The sequence below is a fragment of the Heterodontus francisci genome, chromosome 7, assembly GCF_036365525.1.
Source record: "Heterodontus francisci isolate sHetFra1 chromosome 7, sHetFra1.hap1, whole genome shotgun sequence".
Lineage (NCBI taxonomy): Eukaryota > Metazoa > Chordata > Chondrichthyes > Heterodontiformes > Heterodontidae > Heterodontus > Heterodontus francisci.
The window spans coordinates 58,075,936-58,096,137 of NC_090377.1; the positions used below are offsets into that span (position 1 = coordinate 58,075,936).

General features: G+C 45.7%; 1 protein-coding gene across 1 annotated transcript in view; it reads right to left on the reverse strand.

Annotated features, from left to right (window-relative positions):
- The window catches only part of LOC137372380 (sodium-driven chloride bicarbonate exchanger-like), a 274,810-nt gene that overhangs the window by 209,851 nt on the left and 44,757 nt on the right, over positions 1-20,202 (reverse strand). The window contains exon 2 of the mRNA XM_068036269.1: positions 752-833. Within this exon, the coding sequence (XP_067892370.1) occupies positions 752-833 (82 nt within the window). The remainder of the gene's footprint in view (positions 1-751; positions 834-20,202) is intronic.

Sequence of the window (20,202 nt, forward strand, 5' to 3'; positions counted from 1 at the left end):
CTGCCCTGATATGGACGACGGCTCTAGTGTTTCCCTACTACTTCTGCTGCTTGGTCACACATATATTAATACACAGGGCCATGTTCTTTGCAGACAGAAAGAACATGTACACACATTGCGCCTGTTTCCGCTAAACAGAATAAGTGACAGCTGGTTCATTCCTCAGGGCAATGCCTTGACCAATCAGAATCAAGCTGCCTGGTTTAAATTTCAAACAAATCTTGGCAGTTAACCATCAGTCACCATAAACTAGTGCATTCAACATGGCAACACCTCTACCAGAGTCCACTTGCCAACCAATCAGCATTCCCTTCTCATACAGTATAAATTTGGTGCTTTCCCTTACATTGGTATTCTTGCGAGTTGTCCTGATGAGTGCAAGACGAAAAGCTTTGATAAAATGTCTCTATTTTCAGCAATACTCAATTTCTGTACTACCAAACGACTATTTATTTACAAATCATTGCAGACTCAACCACTAACAGGAAGTAATGAATGAAAACATTATTTTTGTAACTTTGGGATCAGCCACAAGATGATGAATCTATGCAAGTAAAGTACTTCTTAAATATTCCATTATATTTATAATTATAAATACAGCATGGTGGGACAGCTCTTGGAAACTTTCACATGGTGCACCAGTTGCTATCAGAATCATATCCAGGATGCCCACATGACAATTACTGGCAGGGAGGGAAGGTATAAATTCCTCCTCTGACACTCAAAGGATAGTTTAGTCATATTTTTTTACCTTCCAAGTCTTCTTTTTCAAAATGCGATTTCTGAATGGTACATGTTCCCCCTCTGTCCACCACTGCTTCTTCATCATTTCTCTGTAAAAACAAAAAGTTCCTTAATTCTAAATGTTTGAAGACAAAGCTACAACCAACCTGATCTAGGTCTTCTTTAAATGTACAAACATCATAAAAAACATTTCACAATTGTCTTTATTGTCAGAAGGTTTACAGAATGCAAAGATCTTTGTGAGATCATACTAAAATGACGAATGTGCACACATGGACCGAGAAGAAGCAGACTCCCTCAGGAAACATTACAGTGGTCAGATTTACACTTATTGCAAAACAAGTCTTTCAGAACCATAACTTACTAGTAAATTACCTGGATTCTCCAAAACAGTAACCCTCTTTTACCTGGCAGCACTTTCACCCATACTGTAACACCCTAATGGCCCAACTCCCTCCATACTGCAACAAACCTTACGGCCCAACTTCCCTCCATACTGTAATTTCCCCTAATGGTCCAACTTTCCTCCATAATGTAACGTCCCTTATGGCCCAACTTTCCTCCATATTGTAATCCCCCTAATGGTCCAACTTCCCTCCATACTGTTGCATCCCTTATGACCCAACCTCCCTCCATACTGTAATCCCCCTAATGGTCCAACTTCCCACCATACTGTAATGTCCCAAATGGCACAACTTCCCACCATACTGTAACATTCCTAATGGCCCAACTTATTTCCATACTGTAACACCTCTAATGGCCAGCTCCACTTACGGAATCAAATACAGACCCCAGAATGTGGTGGGTGGTATTTCTAAAGCAATGATCAAGAGAGAATTTGTTAACCATATTATCCTAATATAGACTGGGATAGTAATGGCAGAGAGAGGAAAGAGTTTCTCAAGTGTGTTCAGGAGAATTTTCTACATCAGAGTGTTTCCAGTCCAATGAGGAAGGAGGCATTGCTGGATCTGGTTCTGGGGAATGAGGTGGAACAAGTAAATCAAGTATCAGTAGAGTAACATTTAGAGGACAATGACCATAGTATCATAAGGTTTGGTTTAGCAATCTAGTGGGAAAATAATTAACTAGGGGAGGGGCAATTTCAGTGTGGTGAGAATAGATCTGGATCAGGCAAATTGGAATCAAATAAAAGCAAAATACAGCGGATGCTGGAAATCTGAAATAAAAACAAGAAATGCTGGAACCACTCAGCAGGTCTGGCAGCATCTGTGGAAAGAGAAGCAGAGTTAACGTTTCGGGTCAGTGACCCTTCATCGGAACACATTGGAATCAAAGATGGGAAGGCAAAACTGTAAGTGAGCAATGGCTGCCTTTAAAGAGAGATAGTTTGGGTACAGTTGAGGTACATTCCCACGAGGGGGACAGATAGGACAAACAAAGCCTGAACTCCCTGGATGACAAAAGGGTCAGAGAGTAAGATGAAGCAGAAAAAGTGTATGACAGATCTCAGGTTGATAATACAAGTGAGAACCAAGCTAAATATAGAAAGTTCAGAGGGCAAGTGTAAAATAAATAGGAGCAGCAAAGAGAGAATATAAGAAGAGACCAGAAGCCAACATAAAAGGGAATCCAAAAGTCTGCTATAGGCATATAAATAGTAAAAGGGTGGTAAAAGGAGGAGTAGGACCAATTAGGGAACCAAAAGGGGATTTATGAATGAAGTCAGAGGGCATGGCTGAAGTACCAAATGAGTATTTTGCATCTATGTTCACCAAGCAAGAAGATGCTGCCCAAGTCATAGTGAAACAGGAGGTAGTTGAGACACTGGATGGGCTAAAAATTGATAAAGAGGAATGAAGAGGAGGTATTAGAAGAGCTGGCTGTACTTAAAGTTAAGTCACTAGGACCGGATCAGAAACTGAGAGAAGTAAGGGTGGAATTGAGGAGGCATTGGCCACATTCTTCCAATTCTCCTTAGTTATACGGGGGGTGCCAGAGGACAGGAGAATTGCAAATATTACACCCTTGTTCAAAAAAGGATGTAAGAATAAGCCTAGCAACTACAGGTCAGTCAGTTTAACCTCGGTGGTGGGAAAGCTGGTAGAAACAATAATTTGGGACAAAATTCATAGTCACTTGGACAAATGTGGATTAATTAAAGAAAGCAAGCATGCATTTGTTAACATAAATTGTGTTTAACTAATTGATGAGGTAACAGAGAGGGTTAATGAGGTGTACATGGACTTCCAAAAGGCATTTGATAAATATCACTTAATAGGCTTGACAGCAAAGTTGAAGCCCATGAAATAAAAGGGACAGTGGCAGCATGGATACAAAGCTGGCTGAGTGACAGGAAACAGAGAGTAGTGGAGTACAGTTGTTTTATGGACTGGAGGAAGGTGAAAGTGGGGCTTCCCAGAGGTTGGTATTAGGTTCGCTGCTTTTCCTGATCGACAATGACCTAGACTCGGATGTGCCTGGCGCAATTTCAAAATTTGCAGATGACACAAAACTTACAAGTATTGTGAACTGTGAGGAGGATAGTGATAGACTTCAAGAGGACATGGACAGGCTGGTGGAATGGGCAGATACATGGCAGATGAAATTTAATGCAAAGAAATGTGAAGAGATATATTTTGGTAGAAAGAATGAGGAAAGGGAATATAAAGTAAAGGATACATTCCAAAGAGGGTGCGGAGCTGAGGACCTGGTGGTATATGTGCACAAATTGTTGAAGGTGGCAGGGCAGGATGAGAAAGCAGTTAATAAGGCATATGGGATCCTGGGCTTTATAAATAGAAGCAGAGAGTACAAAAGCAAGGAAGTTATAGTGAACCTGAATAAAACACTGGTTTGGCCTCAACTGGACTATTGTGTCAAATTCTGGGCACCACACTTTAGGAAGGATGTGAAGGCATTGGAGAAGGTGCAGAAAAGATTTATGAGAATGGTTCGAAGATGAGAAACTTCAGTTGTGTGGATAGATTGGAGAATTAGATTAGATTAGAGATACAGCACTGAAACAGGCCCTTCGGCCCACCGAGTCTGTGCCGACCATCAACCACCCATTTATACTAATCCTACACTAATCCCATATTCCTACCAAACATCCCCACCTGTCCCTATATTTCCCTACCACCTACCTATACTAGTGACAATTTATAATGGCCAATTTACCTATCAACCTGCAAGTCTTTTGGCTTGTGGGAGGAAACCGGAGCACCCGGAGAAAACCCACGCAGACACAGGGAGAACTTGCAAACTCCACACAGGCAGTACACAGCACACAGAGAAGCCGGGACTGTTCTCCTTAGAGAAGATAAGATTGAGAGAAGATAGGATAGTGGTGTTCAAAATCATGAGGGGTCCTGACAGAGTAGATAGGGAGAAACTTCCCATTGGCAGAAGGGTCGAGTACCAGAGGACACTGATTTAAGGTGATTAGCAAAGGAACCAGGGGTAATGTGAGAAAAACTTTTTTACATAGCGAGTGGGTATGATCTGGAATGCAGTGCATGACAGTGTGATGGTGGCAGATTCAACCATGGCTTTCAAAAGGGAATTAGATAAATATCTGAAGAGAAAAGATTTGCAGGGCTACAGGAAAAAGGCAGGGGAGTGGGGCTAGCAGAGTTGCTCTTGCAGAGAGCTGGCACAGACACAATAGGCCGAGTGGCCTCCTCTGTGCTGTAACCATTCTGTGGACTGGATTTGAACCTGATGGCTGGGGTCCTGGTGACAGGCCATACAGCAGGAGGCAACTCTGCCTCAGCCTGGTTTTGGACCCCTGACTAAATTCCATGGCAAGCAGCCAATTAACTGCTGGTACTACAGGATGCCCATGACCAGGAGCACCACTGGAGCCCCAGGCCTCAGCTGAGTGGGGTGGGCTTTCCGGGGCCAATCCAGCATGCCCTAGCGAGGAGTGGGGGAGAGTGATTGTTGAAGGCAGCGGAGGGTTGTTTGCAAAGAGTTGGCCTGCCACGAAACCTGACACCGGGAATCCCGGTTCTGATTCTCCTGGGGGTGGGATAGGTCGACAACGACCTACCCGCGCAGAGGCCAAATAAGGGCCTCTTCCTGCTGCCGCTGGGATCTTAACCAGCAGCGGGGCGGGGGGAGGGGTGCCTCCGCCGCACAAAAGGACATATTGGAAATCCATGCACCCTCCCTGCAGGCTTGGCGGGGGGGCGGGGGTGGGGATGGGAAGTAGGGGTCCCTCCTTCATGGGCAATTTGTGGCCCATGGAGGACCCCCACCGGGAACAACTGTCACCCCCCAGGACCTCCGTCCCCCTTGCCTGAACGCCTACCCCACCCCACCCTACCCCCCTCACCGGGGCTTTCCGGACTAGCCCCACCTCAGCTACCTCTTCTTCGGGATTCCAGCGCAGGGCCCGGGTTTGAGGCCTCTGCAGTATCGGCAGTGTCCACCACCCCCGGTGGCGTTGCCAATACTGCTGAGCTATCGGCCCTGTGATTGGCCAGCAGCTCTTAGGGACGGGATCCCTGTCCCTATTAAGTCTTCAAAGGGATGGGGATTCCGCGTCCTTAAACTTTGACAGCAAAAGAATGGAGGATGGCTCCAGGGGGTTGACAAAATGCAGAGGCAGGGATCCCCCCACCTTTTCGGTCTGGCGCCAGGAGCCCTGCCTGCTGCACAAAATCCAGCCCAAGCTGAAGGTGCTGCCAGCATTATCCTGCTGGCATACTTTTAACTCTGGTACTCCGCTTTATCTAGTCACAATAGGTCATTATTTTTAGAACTGTGCAAAGTATCCCCATTACAGTATAGTTATCAGCACAATTATGTATTTTGTACCCTCATGTATACTATTACAAAAAAGGAATAAAGTGCCAAATGTTGATGGTTTTCATATATTTACAGCAAATAAGTGCCCAACAGTAAATAAGAGTAGACTATTTAAAAAATAAACTTCAAGGCTTTCTAACTGCTTGTTAAAACCTGAAATATGCTTATGGAAGTCAGCTGGATAAAAATAGGTCAAGCTTTATTTGAGGGAGAATTAATTTGAAACGAGATATTCGCATCTTGTCAGACCTGCTACTAGTTTTGGGTCAATAATCCTGGGGAGCAAAATTGGATAAGGCCCGAACACTGGCGCAGAGATAACGGTGCACAATTAACCCGCATCTGATGCGTCTAATGCAGGCAGCATGCAAACTTCATATTGCCTGCTCATTTAAATGATTGCAGCATGCAGCCAGCGCGAAGTGCACTGCTGAGTGGTTGCACACCTGAGCGGGGCGCACTAAATTGTGAGAAGCTAGCACAGTTTAAGCTAGCCTGTGCCATTTATAGCCAATCTGAACCTCTTAAAGGGTGTGCACTATGGCTTGAGCAGGTGCTGGAAATCATTCTAGAAGTCGCGGCACAGTGGCGCAGTGGTTAGCACCGCAGCCTCACAGCTCCAGCAACCCGGGTTCAATTCTGGGTAATGCCTGTGTGGAGTTTGCAAGTTCTCCCTGTGTCTGCGTGGGTTTTCGCCGGGTACTCCGGTTTCCTCCCACCACCAAAGACTTGCAGGTTGATAGGTAAATTGGCCATTATAAATTGCCCCTAGTATAGGTAGGTGGTAGGAGAATATAGGGATAGGTGGGGATGTGATAGGAATATGGGATTAGTGTAGAATTAGTATAAATGGGTGGTTGATGGTCGGCACAGACTCGGTGGGCCGAAGGGCCTGTTTCAGTGCTGTATCTCTTAAAAGAAAAAGTCAGTTTGACCTGGGAAAGACATAAGAATGGCACAATCTGGCAAGAGTGGGTTCCAAGGTTCTCCAACACAACATTGGAGACCTTGGTGCAGAATGTTGACAGAAGGAAAGAAGTTCTCTATCCACAGGAGGCCCTCCAGACAAACTCTGAGAGGGAATGGTAAGAAGATTCTTGAGCACTGGCATCATATGCAGGTCCCGATCTCAATGGTGTCCGAGTCCCACCTGCCTGTGCAATCTTCCAAGAGGCAAATAATTAACAGGAGCCCCATTCAATCAGGGACAGCAGGCAGGCTCCTCATCTGAAGCCACAGACTGTTGACAGCCCCATTGGGAGAGGTGGGCACTGCCAATGTAGGTAAGAGACTGTAGTACCTCTCTCAAGATGGAGGCACCCTCTGGAGATTACCTAAATTGTTATAATGTGGCCACGGCTGTCAAAGCCATCAGTGTGGAGGGGAACCCCTCTACAGGATAGCCTGCAGCTGCAGCTTTTGCCCTTTGGCACCCATGGCTCTGGGGCAGGTGGTTGGGGGGGTAGTTTAAAAAGGCCTCGCTAATTCCTGGCTGACCACCGAGAGGCTGCCTCCAGGTACCTGCCGGATTCCAGCCTCAGCCAGGGCTTGATCCTGGGGTTGTCACCAATCTGCCCCAAAGTGGGCACTTAATTAATAATAATTAGCTGTCCGCTGCTCCAAGTGGGTAGCCAGTGCCAGACAGATGCTCAGGTCCCTCAGAGGTGGGAGCAGATCGAGGAGCCGCCCTGATGTGAGATTTCCTGATTTTGCTCCCAATCCCACCTCCAAACCCGTCTCCAAGGGACCGGAAGATTCCGCCCAATGGGAGCAGATAGCTGTGCAGGTCAATGCCAGTGGTGTAGTCCCGAGGACCTGGATGCAGTGCCAAAAGAGGTTTAATGACCTCACATATGTGGTCAAGGTTAGTATGCATCTTCAAATGCCACATTCTACCAACTGCTTGAAAAGCCTCACACACTGCTCAATGCACCACACCCCCATCTCTCACCTTCCAACAATCATGATCAATCACAACTCATACTTAACATCCAAAGCTACAGCTCACCCTCACACCCTTAGCAACACAGCAAGACTCACACCCACATCTCACATCTTGCACACGCTGCCAGCTATTCAACCATAACAGCCACATTACCCAAACACATTGCAGCACACTCACTGACACACTCCCTCTCCTTTGCAGAGCACAGTAGCACACAACTGAAGGCACAGCAGCAAAATGTCGGGGGACAGGCATGAATGCATGTCCTTAAAATGATGGAGGAGAGGGTGCTTACCACCACTGGAGTGACCAATACTACGACCATGGTCAGCAGTAAGGCTAAAAGGATTGAAGATGGCAAAATGCTCCTACCCAATCCTCCTTCTCATGTCTCACATACCCCTGACCACACAATCTTTTCTGATTTCCAAGTTGCACAAGATGTAAGCATATACCTCTTGCTTTCACGCCACTGCCCACCCCCATCCCCCTCAGCATAATCCTACCCTTGTGCCTTTCTTCCTTCAGATACTTACATACTGAGGGCGGCACAATGGCGTAGTGGTTAGCACCGCAGCCTCACAGCTCCGGCGACCTGGGTTCAGTTCTGGGTACTGCCTGTGCAGAGTTTGCAAGTTCTCCCAGTGACCGCGTGGGTTTCTGCCAGGTGCTTCGGTTTCCTCCCACAGCCAAAGACTTGCAGGTTGATAGGTAAATTGGCCATTGTAAATTGTTTCTGGTGTAGATAGGTGGTAGGAGAATGGTGGGGATGTGGTAGGGAATATGGGATTAATGTAGGATTAGTATAAATGAGTGGTTGTTGGTCGGCACAGACTCAGTGGGCCGATGGGCCTGTTTCAGTGCTGTATCTCTAAATAAATACTTAAGGAATGCCATCTGTCAGGCAGTGATACTGGAATGTGGAGTATGAGAAGAGGAGACTGATGATAATGGAACACCATCATTCAATCTCACAATCTCAGCCAAAATAGTTCAGACATTGGTCCTGTGCATATTTTACAGGGTAACATTGACGTGAAATCTGCACATGATGAGACACCAGGCACAAGTGGCCTGCAGCCAGAGCAGGGAGAAAGGGCAGCGCAGACATCAGCTCACCAGCGGATGAGATCACACACGAATTCTGCTGCAGAGGACTCAGATGAGGACCTCAATGAGGTGGCATACAGGAAAAGCACAATAAGAACACAAACAGAAATGTTTGGTGCATTGGTAGGCCTTCCACAAGGCCCACAGTCACTGTCAAGGAGCATGGAAAATTCTGGCACCAACTTGGCACAGGGCTTTGCGCCGAAATTAGATTGGTGGACAACTCCATGAAAATACTTATGGACGCAATTATAATGTTTTTATTTTATATTGTATATGATGCAGTATCTGACGGGTGATGTTTCAGCTTCCACTGCAGCATAGGCTGAAGCCATATAACGTCCGAGTGCTGCAGTGGAATGTCATGCTAGGCTCTCACCTGCCATGAACGGGGCACATTGATTTTGTCATGAACATTGATTTCAAACTGTTACTGGAGTTAACAGAGGACTTGTTAAACAGACCAGCTGTGGCTGGAAAGGATATTTGCATATTAACAGACAGTGTTTGGAAGAACAAAGCAACCATTCCCTGACATTCAGCCCACAATGGACTTTTGATCACCAGACATTGAAGGTGGGGGAGCTTGCATTCCAGATTGACTGCTAAGATGGCCGAATACAAAATGGACATGGTCATACCAACTAGTCACATACGCTGCTGAGCAACCTGAGCTTTTTGAATTTGTACAAACAGTTTATACAGAAAGTTGGTTGTTCCTGGACTGACAAGATGGTTCTCCTGTCAGCTTCCATCTCCTCCTCACAAGCCTCTGAATCCACTGAAGACACATGAACCCCAAGACGGAAAAGTCTCCTAAAACGAACAAGATTTAAGAGGACTACTGGGCCCCAATGAAAAGCAAGATCTACCTACAATCAAGGACTGTACAGTGAGCCTGAAGAACTGTAACAACAACTCTTCAGATATTGCTTCAAACTTTTCCAATTTATTTTTTTCTGCTCTTTTCTGTCTATATTTGCATGTGTGTATCGCGTATGAATGCTAGCTGGGTGCGTCGTGCATTGGTAGGTGTTAACCGAATAAGAGTTTACATTTCATAAATTTCAACTTTTCTTCTTTAAACCTGAGAAAGACTGATTGTGTTGGTTTATTTGCCTTATAATTAGAAAGTGGTGAACAAGGGTTCACCAAGGTGGAGCTAAAAAAAGTGCGTTTAAAATTAAACCCTGTTACAGTAAGTCCAGGTGAAGGCTGAAAGGGATCCCTAGACCTCTTTCTCACCTCGTCGTAACAGTAATTTGGCTGCTAGCGTCCAGAATTGACCCACACACAAATGAGGGAAATTGGGAGTGGGAAGCCAAATTGTTCACAATCAAAAAAAAAGCAAGATTTCAATACAGGTTTTCTTGTGGATGTGTGTGCTTGAATACTAATATGAAGCAACTGAAGCTAGTAGCCCTCCAAGCTATGGTGAGGAAACTTGGGATAAGTTAAAAGCACTGTCTATGGAGTTGAGGAAAAGGGTTGAGCAGTGTGGGGTCATTGTACGTGGCAAGGCTAGGAAGTCTGAACTCCTAAGACAAGTGGCCAACCATTTTTCCCTTGAATCTGAAGAAGCAGAAACAAGGTTAGAAGCAGACTCAGACAGGGTACTGCTAGCAAAGATACAATTAGAACAAAGGAAACTTGAATTAGAAGACGGGGAAAGAGAAAGGGAAGAGACAGGAGAGGGAGAAAGGGAGAGCCTTCCAGAAGGAACGTGAAGAAAATGAAAGACAGGAAAAGGAATGAGAGAGAGAGAGAGAGAAAGAATATTCCAGAAAGAATCTGAAGAAAGAGCGCTGAAGCAGCTTGAGTTATCCAGGGGGCAACAGAGTAACCCCAGTGACAGCATGGCCAATATGGAGGAGCGTAAATCAGGGCTGGGTACAGAATTGTTAAAACTAGCTCAATTAATTCCAAAATTCAATGAGGAAGATGTAGAAGAATTTTTGTGTCCTTTGAGAAACTGGCAAGGCACATAAAATGGCCAGCTGAGATCTGGCCTCTTTTACTACAAAGCAAGTTAACTGAAAATGTCCATGAGGTTTATTCCCTGTTGCCAGATGAGACCTCATCAAATTATGAACTGACTAAAAATGCTATTCTCGGAGCATATGAATTAGTACCTGAAGCCTATCGCCTAAAGTTTAGAACCCTCAAGAAACAAGCTGATCAAACCTATCTGGTGTTTGAAAGAAGTAAGCAACTGGCTTTTGACCAGTGGCTGAGGGCTGTTAAAGTACAGCTCAGCTATGAGAATCTCAGAGAAGTAATTCGGTTAGAGGAATTTAAACACTCTGTCCCACTCCCCATAAAGACCCATGTAGAGGAGCAGCGGGTTCAGAGAGCCCGGCAAGTGGCCGTTCTGGCTGATGAGTTTGCTTTAATTTATAAGTCGGTTTCCCAGGGGAGAGCCTTTCCTAATCACCCCCACAAATCTGAAATGGACAAAGGGTGGGAAATGTGATAGCAGCCCACCAGTTCTGGAAGAGAAAGGAAAGCAGAAGACACAGGGGGCCCTCCTCTAGCCAAAAAGGAAGGTGCTGTGAGCAAGACGGAGACCCGGAGACCTGGGTGCTTCCATTGTAATAAAGCAGGGCATTTAAAAGCTGACTGCTGGAAACTAAAGGGAAAGCTGGTAGGGTTAATCAGGGCACACCTGCTCAGTGAAGAAGGAATCCTGGAGGAAATGACAGCAGAACAAGCTGTGTCTTTAACTGCAGTAAGAGTGAGACCCAGGAAGTTTACTACTATAAGTGCAGGAAAATTTAATAGGATTCCTGAGGGTTATCAAGAATTTGTGTCTGAAGGGAATGTAACCCCATTCCCCTTGAGTGGGGCAAGCAAGCCCATAATAATTCTCAGGGACACGTGGGGCCCCTAGACCCCTTTTACTGGGAAAAGGCCTGACCTTTCCCCCAGAGAGTGCAGTGAACAACAAAATTATGGTGAATGGCATTGGAGGGCAGTATATGCCTGTACCTATACACCGGGTGCACCTGGCATATGACGTAGTTGCGGGACCAGTGACCATAGGGATTGTCCCTAGTCTGCCTGTGGACAGTTTGACCTGCTCCTAGGTAATGATCTGGTGGGGGTGAAGGTGGTAGCACCCCCCCACCCCCTACCCAGTTGTGAAAGAAAGACTGCAGCAGGTCAGGGAGACAGGGCACTGGCAGGAGACGGTCCCCTGAAGAGTCCCTGAATGTGTAGTGGATCAGGCCATGATCAAACCAGCACCCCCAGAGGAGACTACATTGGCACTGCAGGCAGAAGAGGTCTGCCTGTCTGAGACTTTCCTTGGAAAGTTAGGAGACCCAGGGAATTAATTAAATGCATTTTCCCTAGCTGAGGCTCAGCAAGCCGACCCAATATTGCGAGAGTTAGCACAGGCTGCCCATTCTGAAAATGAAGCCGAGGGAGTCCCTGATTGTTACTATTTAAAGAATGAGGTATTGATGAGGAAATGGAGTTCTCCTCACAGACCTGAGAGCAAGGAGTAGACAGTAGTTCACCAGTTAGTGGTGCCACAGAGGTACCGGAGTGAAATATTAAGAAGGGCCCACGAGACTACAGTGGCTGTATGTACCGGTATACAAAAGACCAAAGCCTGCAAAAGACAGCAGTTTGACTGGCCAAAACTCCTCAATGATGTGGTGGAATACTGCAGGAATTGCTACATGTGCCAGGTTGAGGGGAAACCCCAACCTACAGTGAAAACTGCACCCCTATGTCCCGGTGTTAGGAGGATTCTCCAGCAGAGGGCTGGTGAACTGTAAGGGACCCCCATCGAGAACAAAAAGGCACAAGGCTGGCAAAAGGTCAGATAGAGAAGGGGAAAAAGTGACCAAGAGGGCAGGTTAAAGGAAGTCCAGGAGGAATCCCAGATGAAAACCCTTACTGTCCGGTCAGCCAACTCCAAAAAATGTGAAAAATTAGAGCCCGCATCCTCCTACGTAAATGCAGACACTAGAAGCACCCCACCAGAGTTGCTAACAGCATTTACAGGAACCTGCAGAGACAAAGAAAGACCTCTAGGGGGTAAAGAAACTATGAGATGCCTCACTTAGATGAAGTGCCACAGGGGAGTGCACAAGAGTCCGCACAAATACTTGCAGGCACAAGTGTCCTCTGGGGCAAAGGGGAGATTAGTAAAGAATCCTCCCCTACCGTCAGAAGAAAAGCAAAACACCCGACCCCTGAAGTCAAAAGCCTTTGTATGACTCAGCAAAGCACTGAAAGAGAGTTCAGGATAGACCCGCCCACTACTGACTCTTTTAAAAAAAAAAATTACCTCAGGAGGAACAAAGACCCTAGGCATCCATGGAAGTGGGCAAACGGAAGAGAAACTTCCCCCAAAAAAATGAACCACATATTTATTGCAATGCCAAAAAGGGGTCAATTAAAGTGGCACTGGCACCAAGAGAAGACAGGCTGTAATATGTTTTAGGATTTATGAATGAATGGAAATGAATGAGAGAAATGCATGGGTTTTTCTGCATCTTACATTTTTTCTTGACCCTTTTAATGAAATGCACTTTTCTCAAATCGCACTTCATTCCGCTGGGTGTGGAGGTGTCATGCTAGGCCCTCACCTGCCATGAATGGGGCACATTGATTTTGTCATGAACATTGATTTTAAACTGTTACTGGAGTTAAGAGAGGGCTTGTTAAACAGACCAGCCATGGCTGGAAAGAACATTTGAATATTAACAGACAGTGTGTGGAAGGACAAAGCAACCATTCCCTGACATTCAGCCCACAATGGACTTTTGATCACCAGACATTGAAGGTGGGGGAGCTCGCATTTCAGGTTGACTGCTAAGATGGTCGAATACAAAACGGACGTGCTCATACCAGCTAGTCACATGACTACCCTGCTGGGCAACTTGAGCTTTTTGAATTTGTACAAAAAGTTTAAGCAGAAAGCTGGTTGCTCCTGGACCGAAGATCTCTCTCCTGTCTGCTCCCATCTCTTTCTCACAAGCATCTGAATCCACTGAAGACATATGAACCCCAAGAGAGAAAAGTCTCCTCAGCGAACAAGGTTTAAGAAGAATACTAGGCCCCAATGAAAAAGAAGATCTACCTACAATCAAAGACTCTACAGTGAGCTTGAAGAACCACAACAAAAACTCTTCAGGTATTGCCTCAGACTTTTCCACTTTATTTTTCTTCTGCTCTTTTCTGTCTCTATTTGCATGTGTGTATCGCATATGCATGCTAGCGTGGGCGCGTCATGTGTCAGTAGGCATTAACCGAATTAGACTTTAAGTTTAAGTTTAATAAATTTCAACTTTTCTTCTTTAAACCTGTTTGTGCTGGTTTCTTTACCTTATAATTGGAAAGCAGTGAATAAGGATTCTCCAAGGGGGAGCTAAAAAGACACTGTGTGTTTAAAATTAAAACCTGTTACAGTAAGACCAGGTGAAGGATGAAAGGGAAACCTAGACCTCTTTCTCACCTAGTCATAACAGGAAGCTCAGACTGAAGTCATGCAAGGTCAACTTGTTGCCATGCAAGCGGAGCTTGCTGCCATGTAGGTTTAGACTGCTGCCCTCATGTCTGCCGGTACCAGTGTGCAAAGGGGCCTGCAGAGTCTTTCAGCAGTCCAGCAATCTGTCCTCCAACAGATTACTAGGATTACTGAGGTGCCAAACCAGGGGTGTGGCAATGCTTCTGTGGAGCACGAACCTGCTGTCCACCCTCAGGATGATAGCATTTGTCCTCCCGCCACTGCCACTCCACCAGTGCTCTTGCTGTCACCTCTCAACCAATCCAGGCTGCTGCCACACATGCCAAGGTGGTGTAGTCCAAAGCTGGCCTTCCAGGGACACAGCTGCAAAGACATCTGCAGTCTCCCCATTGACAGTCAGCAGCCTTCTGTTAGGTATACTGCAGCCACTGAGATAGCATTATGCAGGACCACTAGGTCAGGCTAAGGCACTGGGGACAGGCTTTAACTGAAAGCACAAGAGTTATTCCTTGATTTTTGTACGGAATATTAGATTATTTTGTCAAAATTTGTTCGGAATGTTGGTTTTGTGTTTCAGCATTGTGGCCAAGAGGACAGTGTGATGGTCAGAAGCAAAGGGAAGGTAAAGTGTGGGAGTGTTGCTGAATGGGGGATTGGGGTTATGTCACTGGTACTGCAGTCAGATGTGCCAATCATGGATGTTTTTGTTGCCTCCTCCCTTCCTCCTCCTCTTCCCCTGCTCGCCATATACCATGCTGCCCTCATGGTGGTGAGGTTGCGCAGGATGAACCAAGGCCTTCACCATGTGCAACCCCACTCCCTGTAGACTTTGCCAATTTTAAGTAGAAGTACAAATCTCCAAGCATTTATGCTAACTCAGCAGCAGCCAGTCGAAATCAATCATAAACTTACCTGTGAGTAGTTGATGATTCCTTTAAATATTGCTAGTGGGCACATTCAGATGTTCAAGGTTAAGAGAGGGCGTTAGTAAAAGCATTGAGGTCGAAATGGTACCACGAGAGTCAAATCAGTGTTACACGCTGACTAACGTCACAATCTGCCTACTCAGCATATTTCCAGCGCACGCTCCTAACGCCCACCCCATTCCCCTCACTAAAATGGTGTCTGGCATGGCCTGCATCAGAAGTGTGTGCGCATGGCACAGGAAACGTTTTGCACACCCAGAACGGCACCTGTAGTGACAAGAAAATGGGCACTATAGAGCCGAATTTTGCGGTCTAAGTCTTTGATAAATTCAATATCAGAGGTAGTGGGATTTTTTTCAGGCAATGCACAGGTGTCATTTTCAACTAAGTTTTAAAATTGTCATTTTCAACTAACCTCCCTCTTTCACATTAGCCCCTGAAATTAGTCATGAGCCCCACTGTCAAACTCAACTATGAAATACGTGAGATACTGTATGTTATTTTATTTGCAGGCTGGGTATCATAAGAACTTAAGAAATAGGAGCTGGAGTTGGCCATTTGGCCCATTGACTCTGCTTTGCTATTCAAGAAGATCATGGCTAACCTTCTACCTCAACTCCACCTTCCTGCACTATCCCCATATCCCTTAATCCCTTCAATACCCAAAACTCTAACCACCTCTGTCTTGAATGTACTCAACGACTGAGGATCCACAGCTCTCTGGGGTAGCGAATTCCAATGATTCACAATCCTTTGAGAGAAGAAGTTTCTCCTCGTCTCTGCCCTGATAGACTGAGCCCTTATTCTGAGACCTTGACCCGTGTTCTAGATTTCCCAGCTAGGGGAAACATTTTCTCAGCATTTATCCTGTCAAGCCCCTTAAGAATTTTATATGTTTCAATTAGATCACCTCTCATTCTTCTAAACTCCAGAGAATATAGGCCTAGTCTAGGCAATCTCTTTTCATAGGACAATGTTCTCATCTCAGGAACCAATCTGGTGAACCTTCATTGCACTCCCTCAAAGGCAAGTATGTCCTTTCTTCGGTAAGGAACCCAAAACTGCACACAGTACACCAGGCGTGGCCTCACCAATGTCCTAGATAATTGACAGAAAGACTTGCATTTATATAGTGTTTTTCATGACGACTGGACATCTCAAAGTGCTTTACAACCAATGAAGTACTTTTGAAGTGTAGTCACTGTTGTAAGATAGGAAACACAGCAGCCAATTTATGCAAAGCTAGCTCCCACAAACAACAATGTGATAATGACCAGATAATCTGGTTTTGTGATGTTGATTGAGGGATAAATATTGGCCAGGAGACCATGGGATCTTTCGCGTCCTTCTGAGAGTGCAGATGGTTTAACGTCTCATCCAAAAGACAGCACCTCTGACAATGCAGCTCTTCCTCCGCACTACACTGGAGCATCAGCTTTGATTTTAGTACTTAAATCCTGAGGCTGGATTTTAAGAGCCAGCCGTTGCTCCAGGCGGCGAGCTCAAAAAATGGCCGCCTGCAAGTATGGGCCACATGCCGAAGAGCCGCTGAGATCTCTCACAAGGTGGCTCATTTAAGTGGCCGGGGCAGCCCGGCCCCCCACCCAATCAAGTGGAGGGGACAGGCTGTCCGTTGCCGGCAATGGCGTCAGCTGCCTGTGCACAGGCGCTGGCGCCCTTTTTAAAGGGCAGTCAGCCCTGCCGGCAAATTTGAATTTTTAAAGTGAACCCCCTCAACATTTACAAAATAAAATAGTAACGCCCCTTTCCAACCCCCCAATAAAAATTACAGCAAGTTTTTGTCCTTCCCTCCCCAAATTCTGACCTTTCCGCCCTCCAGACTGCACAAAGTTGAAAGTGCACCCTTTCCCACCATCCCCTACACTGATGATGCATATTTGACCCCGCCCCCCACAGTATAAATCTTAGCTCCTCCCCCCTCCCCATCAGTATCATGCCTGCTTTCCTCAGATGGGGAATTAAAGGTGGGGAACTGCCGGTCATTGCACCAAAGATTCAAGGTAAGTTGATTTAAATTTAATCATCTCATTAACTTAAATATTTAAATCCAGGTCCCGTTACCCAGCAGCAGGGGGGCTGCCACGGAGCCTCGCCGCCACCGGGAGAATCGGGCTGGGTCCTCCTGGCCTCAGTCTCCGTGGTGGGCCTCTGCCGCAACCATCTTCCAGCTCCCCCCGCACGGATCCAGACGTCACGGGCTTGGTAAACCTAGAACCTTGTGATTCAGAAGCAAGAATGCTGCCAACTGAGCCACAGTTGACACTAAATTGTCACAAGACTTTTTTACCTTCATACTCCAATTCCTTTGTAACAAAAGTTGACATACCATTTGCCTTTCTAAATACTTGCTACACCTCCTAATTGCTTGCTGTCCACTCTCAGAATAAATAATCAATATTATAAGCCTCTCCAGGGAACCCAATCAAGTAAAACAGCTGTCACTGCCTGAATCCACAATGTATAAGACCGAGACACTGATTCATGTAAAGATATGTGCTTTAGTAAGTAAGGGAATCATTTTCAACCTACTGCTGGAGCATTGCGCGTTGCGGGAGGTCAATGGAAAGGAAAATCGGGTGGGGAGTGTTAAACGGGCAGCAATTATAAGAGAATAAAAACATAAGTAGGAGCAGGTGTAGGCCACTAAAGTCAGCTTTCTGTCCTTACCCAAAGTGGAAGTTATTCACAAAATGTCACGTAATATTTTGTTTCTCTATGCCTGAACTGTGCCCTTGCCATTCATTCATTTGGTTAATCCTTTACCTTCAGCATAATCAGTACTGTGTACAAACTTTGTATTTTGCTGCCCAAATCAACAGAGTGACTTGAATTTGTAAGTATTTGATTGGAAGTTTCTTTCAATTTAAATCATTAAGCCCAGTTCCCATTTGAAAGGCTTATCTTTTTTAAAGCAGTATCTATCTACATATAAAGAGTAGTGATTTTTTTAACAAGTAACCAGCAAGGCTCGACAACAACAATTGTTATACATATACATCGGCCCCAGTTTCAACTCTGGATGGATTTTGGGTAGGTCCTGGGGTGAGTTAGAAACGTGCCTACTACACACAAAACAGGCCCAGGATATTTTAACTCCTAGGCTTCATTATAATCTCAGATGGGCTTTCAATGCAATTAGTAGATTCAACAGAAAACCCACTACTTTTGGCGTGCAATTTCCAGTGCACTAGTGGGAAGGTACCTCATAAAGAGAGGTTACATTCCTTTCTGGCTGTTTTCCTTTGGAGTGGTGGAGAAAGAAAGTGCTTCAGATTGAATCAGAGACAGGTTCAATGGAGCTCCCTATGCTGCAAGAGGTCAGGGAGAGGAGGGAGGATCTACTTCCAGCCTGTCTAGGGTTTCCAACTCTAGTTGGGTGTACTGCTGGAGATTCGCTCATTTGACCTCAAATCTCCAACAGCTCCATCTAGTCAAATAACCTTTTATCCCATCTCCATAACTGTGATTTTTACATATGACTTTTCTTAGAGAAAAATCAAAGCAGGATTTTCAAAAATGTGTTTTTTTTTTCATTCCTTTGAACACTTTCACTTAGCATAAAAATACTGAAGATGGAATAAAAGGCCGTTTGACTGGCTGGAAGCACTGGTTAGGCTAGAACTAGAGTATTGCGTCCAGTCCTGGTCACCACACTTGAGCAGGATGTGAAGGTCCTTGAGAAGGTGCAGAGGAAATTTACCAGAATAGTTCCAGGGATGAGGAAGTTTAGCTACAAGGTTAGTTTGAAGAAGTTGGATTGTCATCCTTGGAGCAAAGGAGGTTGAGGGGAGATCTGACAGACGTGTACAAGATTATGACAGGTTTAGTTAAAGTAGACAAAGAAAATCTGTTTCCATTAACTAATGGTACATGACTAGGTGACACAGATTTAAGGTGTTGGGCAAGAGATACTTGGGGGATGTGAACAAGAACTTTTTTACTCAGCAAGTGTCGTAAATAGTGAGGAGGAAAGCCTTAGATTACAGGACGATATAGATGGGCTGGTAAAATAGGCAGAGCAGTGGCAGATGGAATTTAATCCTGAGAAGTGTGAGATGATGCATTTTGGGAGGACTAATATGGCAAGGGAATTTTTTTTAATTCATTCATGGGGATGTGGGCGTCATAGGCTAGGCCAGCATTTATTGCCCATCCCTAATTACCGTTGAGAAGGTGGTGGTGCGCTGCCTTCTTGAACCACTGCAGTCCATGTGGGGTAGGTATGCCCACAGTGCAGTTAAGAAGGGAGTTCCAGGATTTTGACCCAGCGACAGGGAAGGAACGGCAATATAGTTCCAAGTAGGAATGGTGTGTAGCTTGGAAGGGAACTTGCAGGTGGTGGTGTTCCCATGCATTTGCTGCCCCTTGTCCTTCTAGGTGGTAGAGGTCACCCGTTTGGAAGGTGCCGTCTAAGGAGCCTAGGTGCATTGCTGCAGTGCATCTTGTAGATGGTACACACTGCTGCCACTGTGTGTCAGTGGTGAAGGGAGTGAATGTTTGTGGATGGGGTGCCAATCAAGCGGACTGCTTTGTCCTGGCTGGTGTTCAGCTTCTTGAGTGTTTTTGGAGCTGCACTCATCCAGGCAAGTGGAGAGTATTCCATCACACTCCTGACTAGTGCCTTGTAGATGGTGGACAGGCTTTGGGGAGTCAGGAGGTGAGTTACTTGCCGCAGAATTCCTAGCCTCTGACCTGCTCTTGTAGCCATGGTATTTATATGGCTACTCCAGTTCAGTTTCTGGTCAATGGTAACCCCCAGGATGTTGATATTGGGGGATTCAGCGATGATAATACCATTGAATGTCAAGGGGAGATGGTTAGATTATCTCTTGTTGGAGATGGTCATTGCCTGGCACATTTGTGGCATAAATGTTACTTGCCACTTCTCAGCCCAAGCCTGGATATTGTGCAGGTCTTGCTGCATTTCTATACAGACTGCTTCAGTATCTGAGGAGTCGCAAATTGTGCTGAACATTATGCAATCATCAGCGAACATCCCCACTTCTGACCTTATGATTGAAGGAAAGTCATTGATGAAGCAGCTGAGGATGGTTAGGCCTAGGACACTTGTCTGAGGAAATCCTGAGGTGAATGTCCTGGAGCTGAGATGGTAGGACCATAAGAAGCACAGAGGGTCAGAGGGACCTTTGTATACTTGTCCATAGATCACTAAAGGAAGCAGTACAGGCAGATAAGGT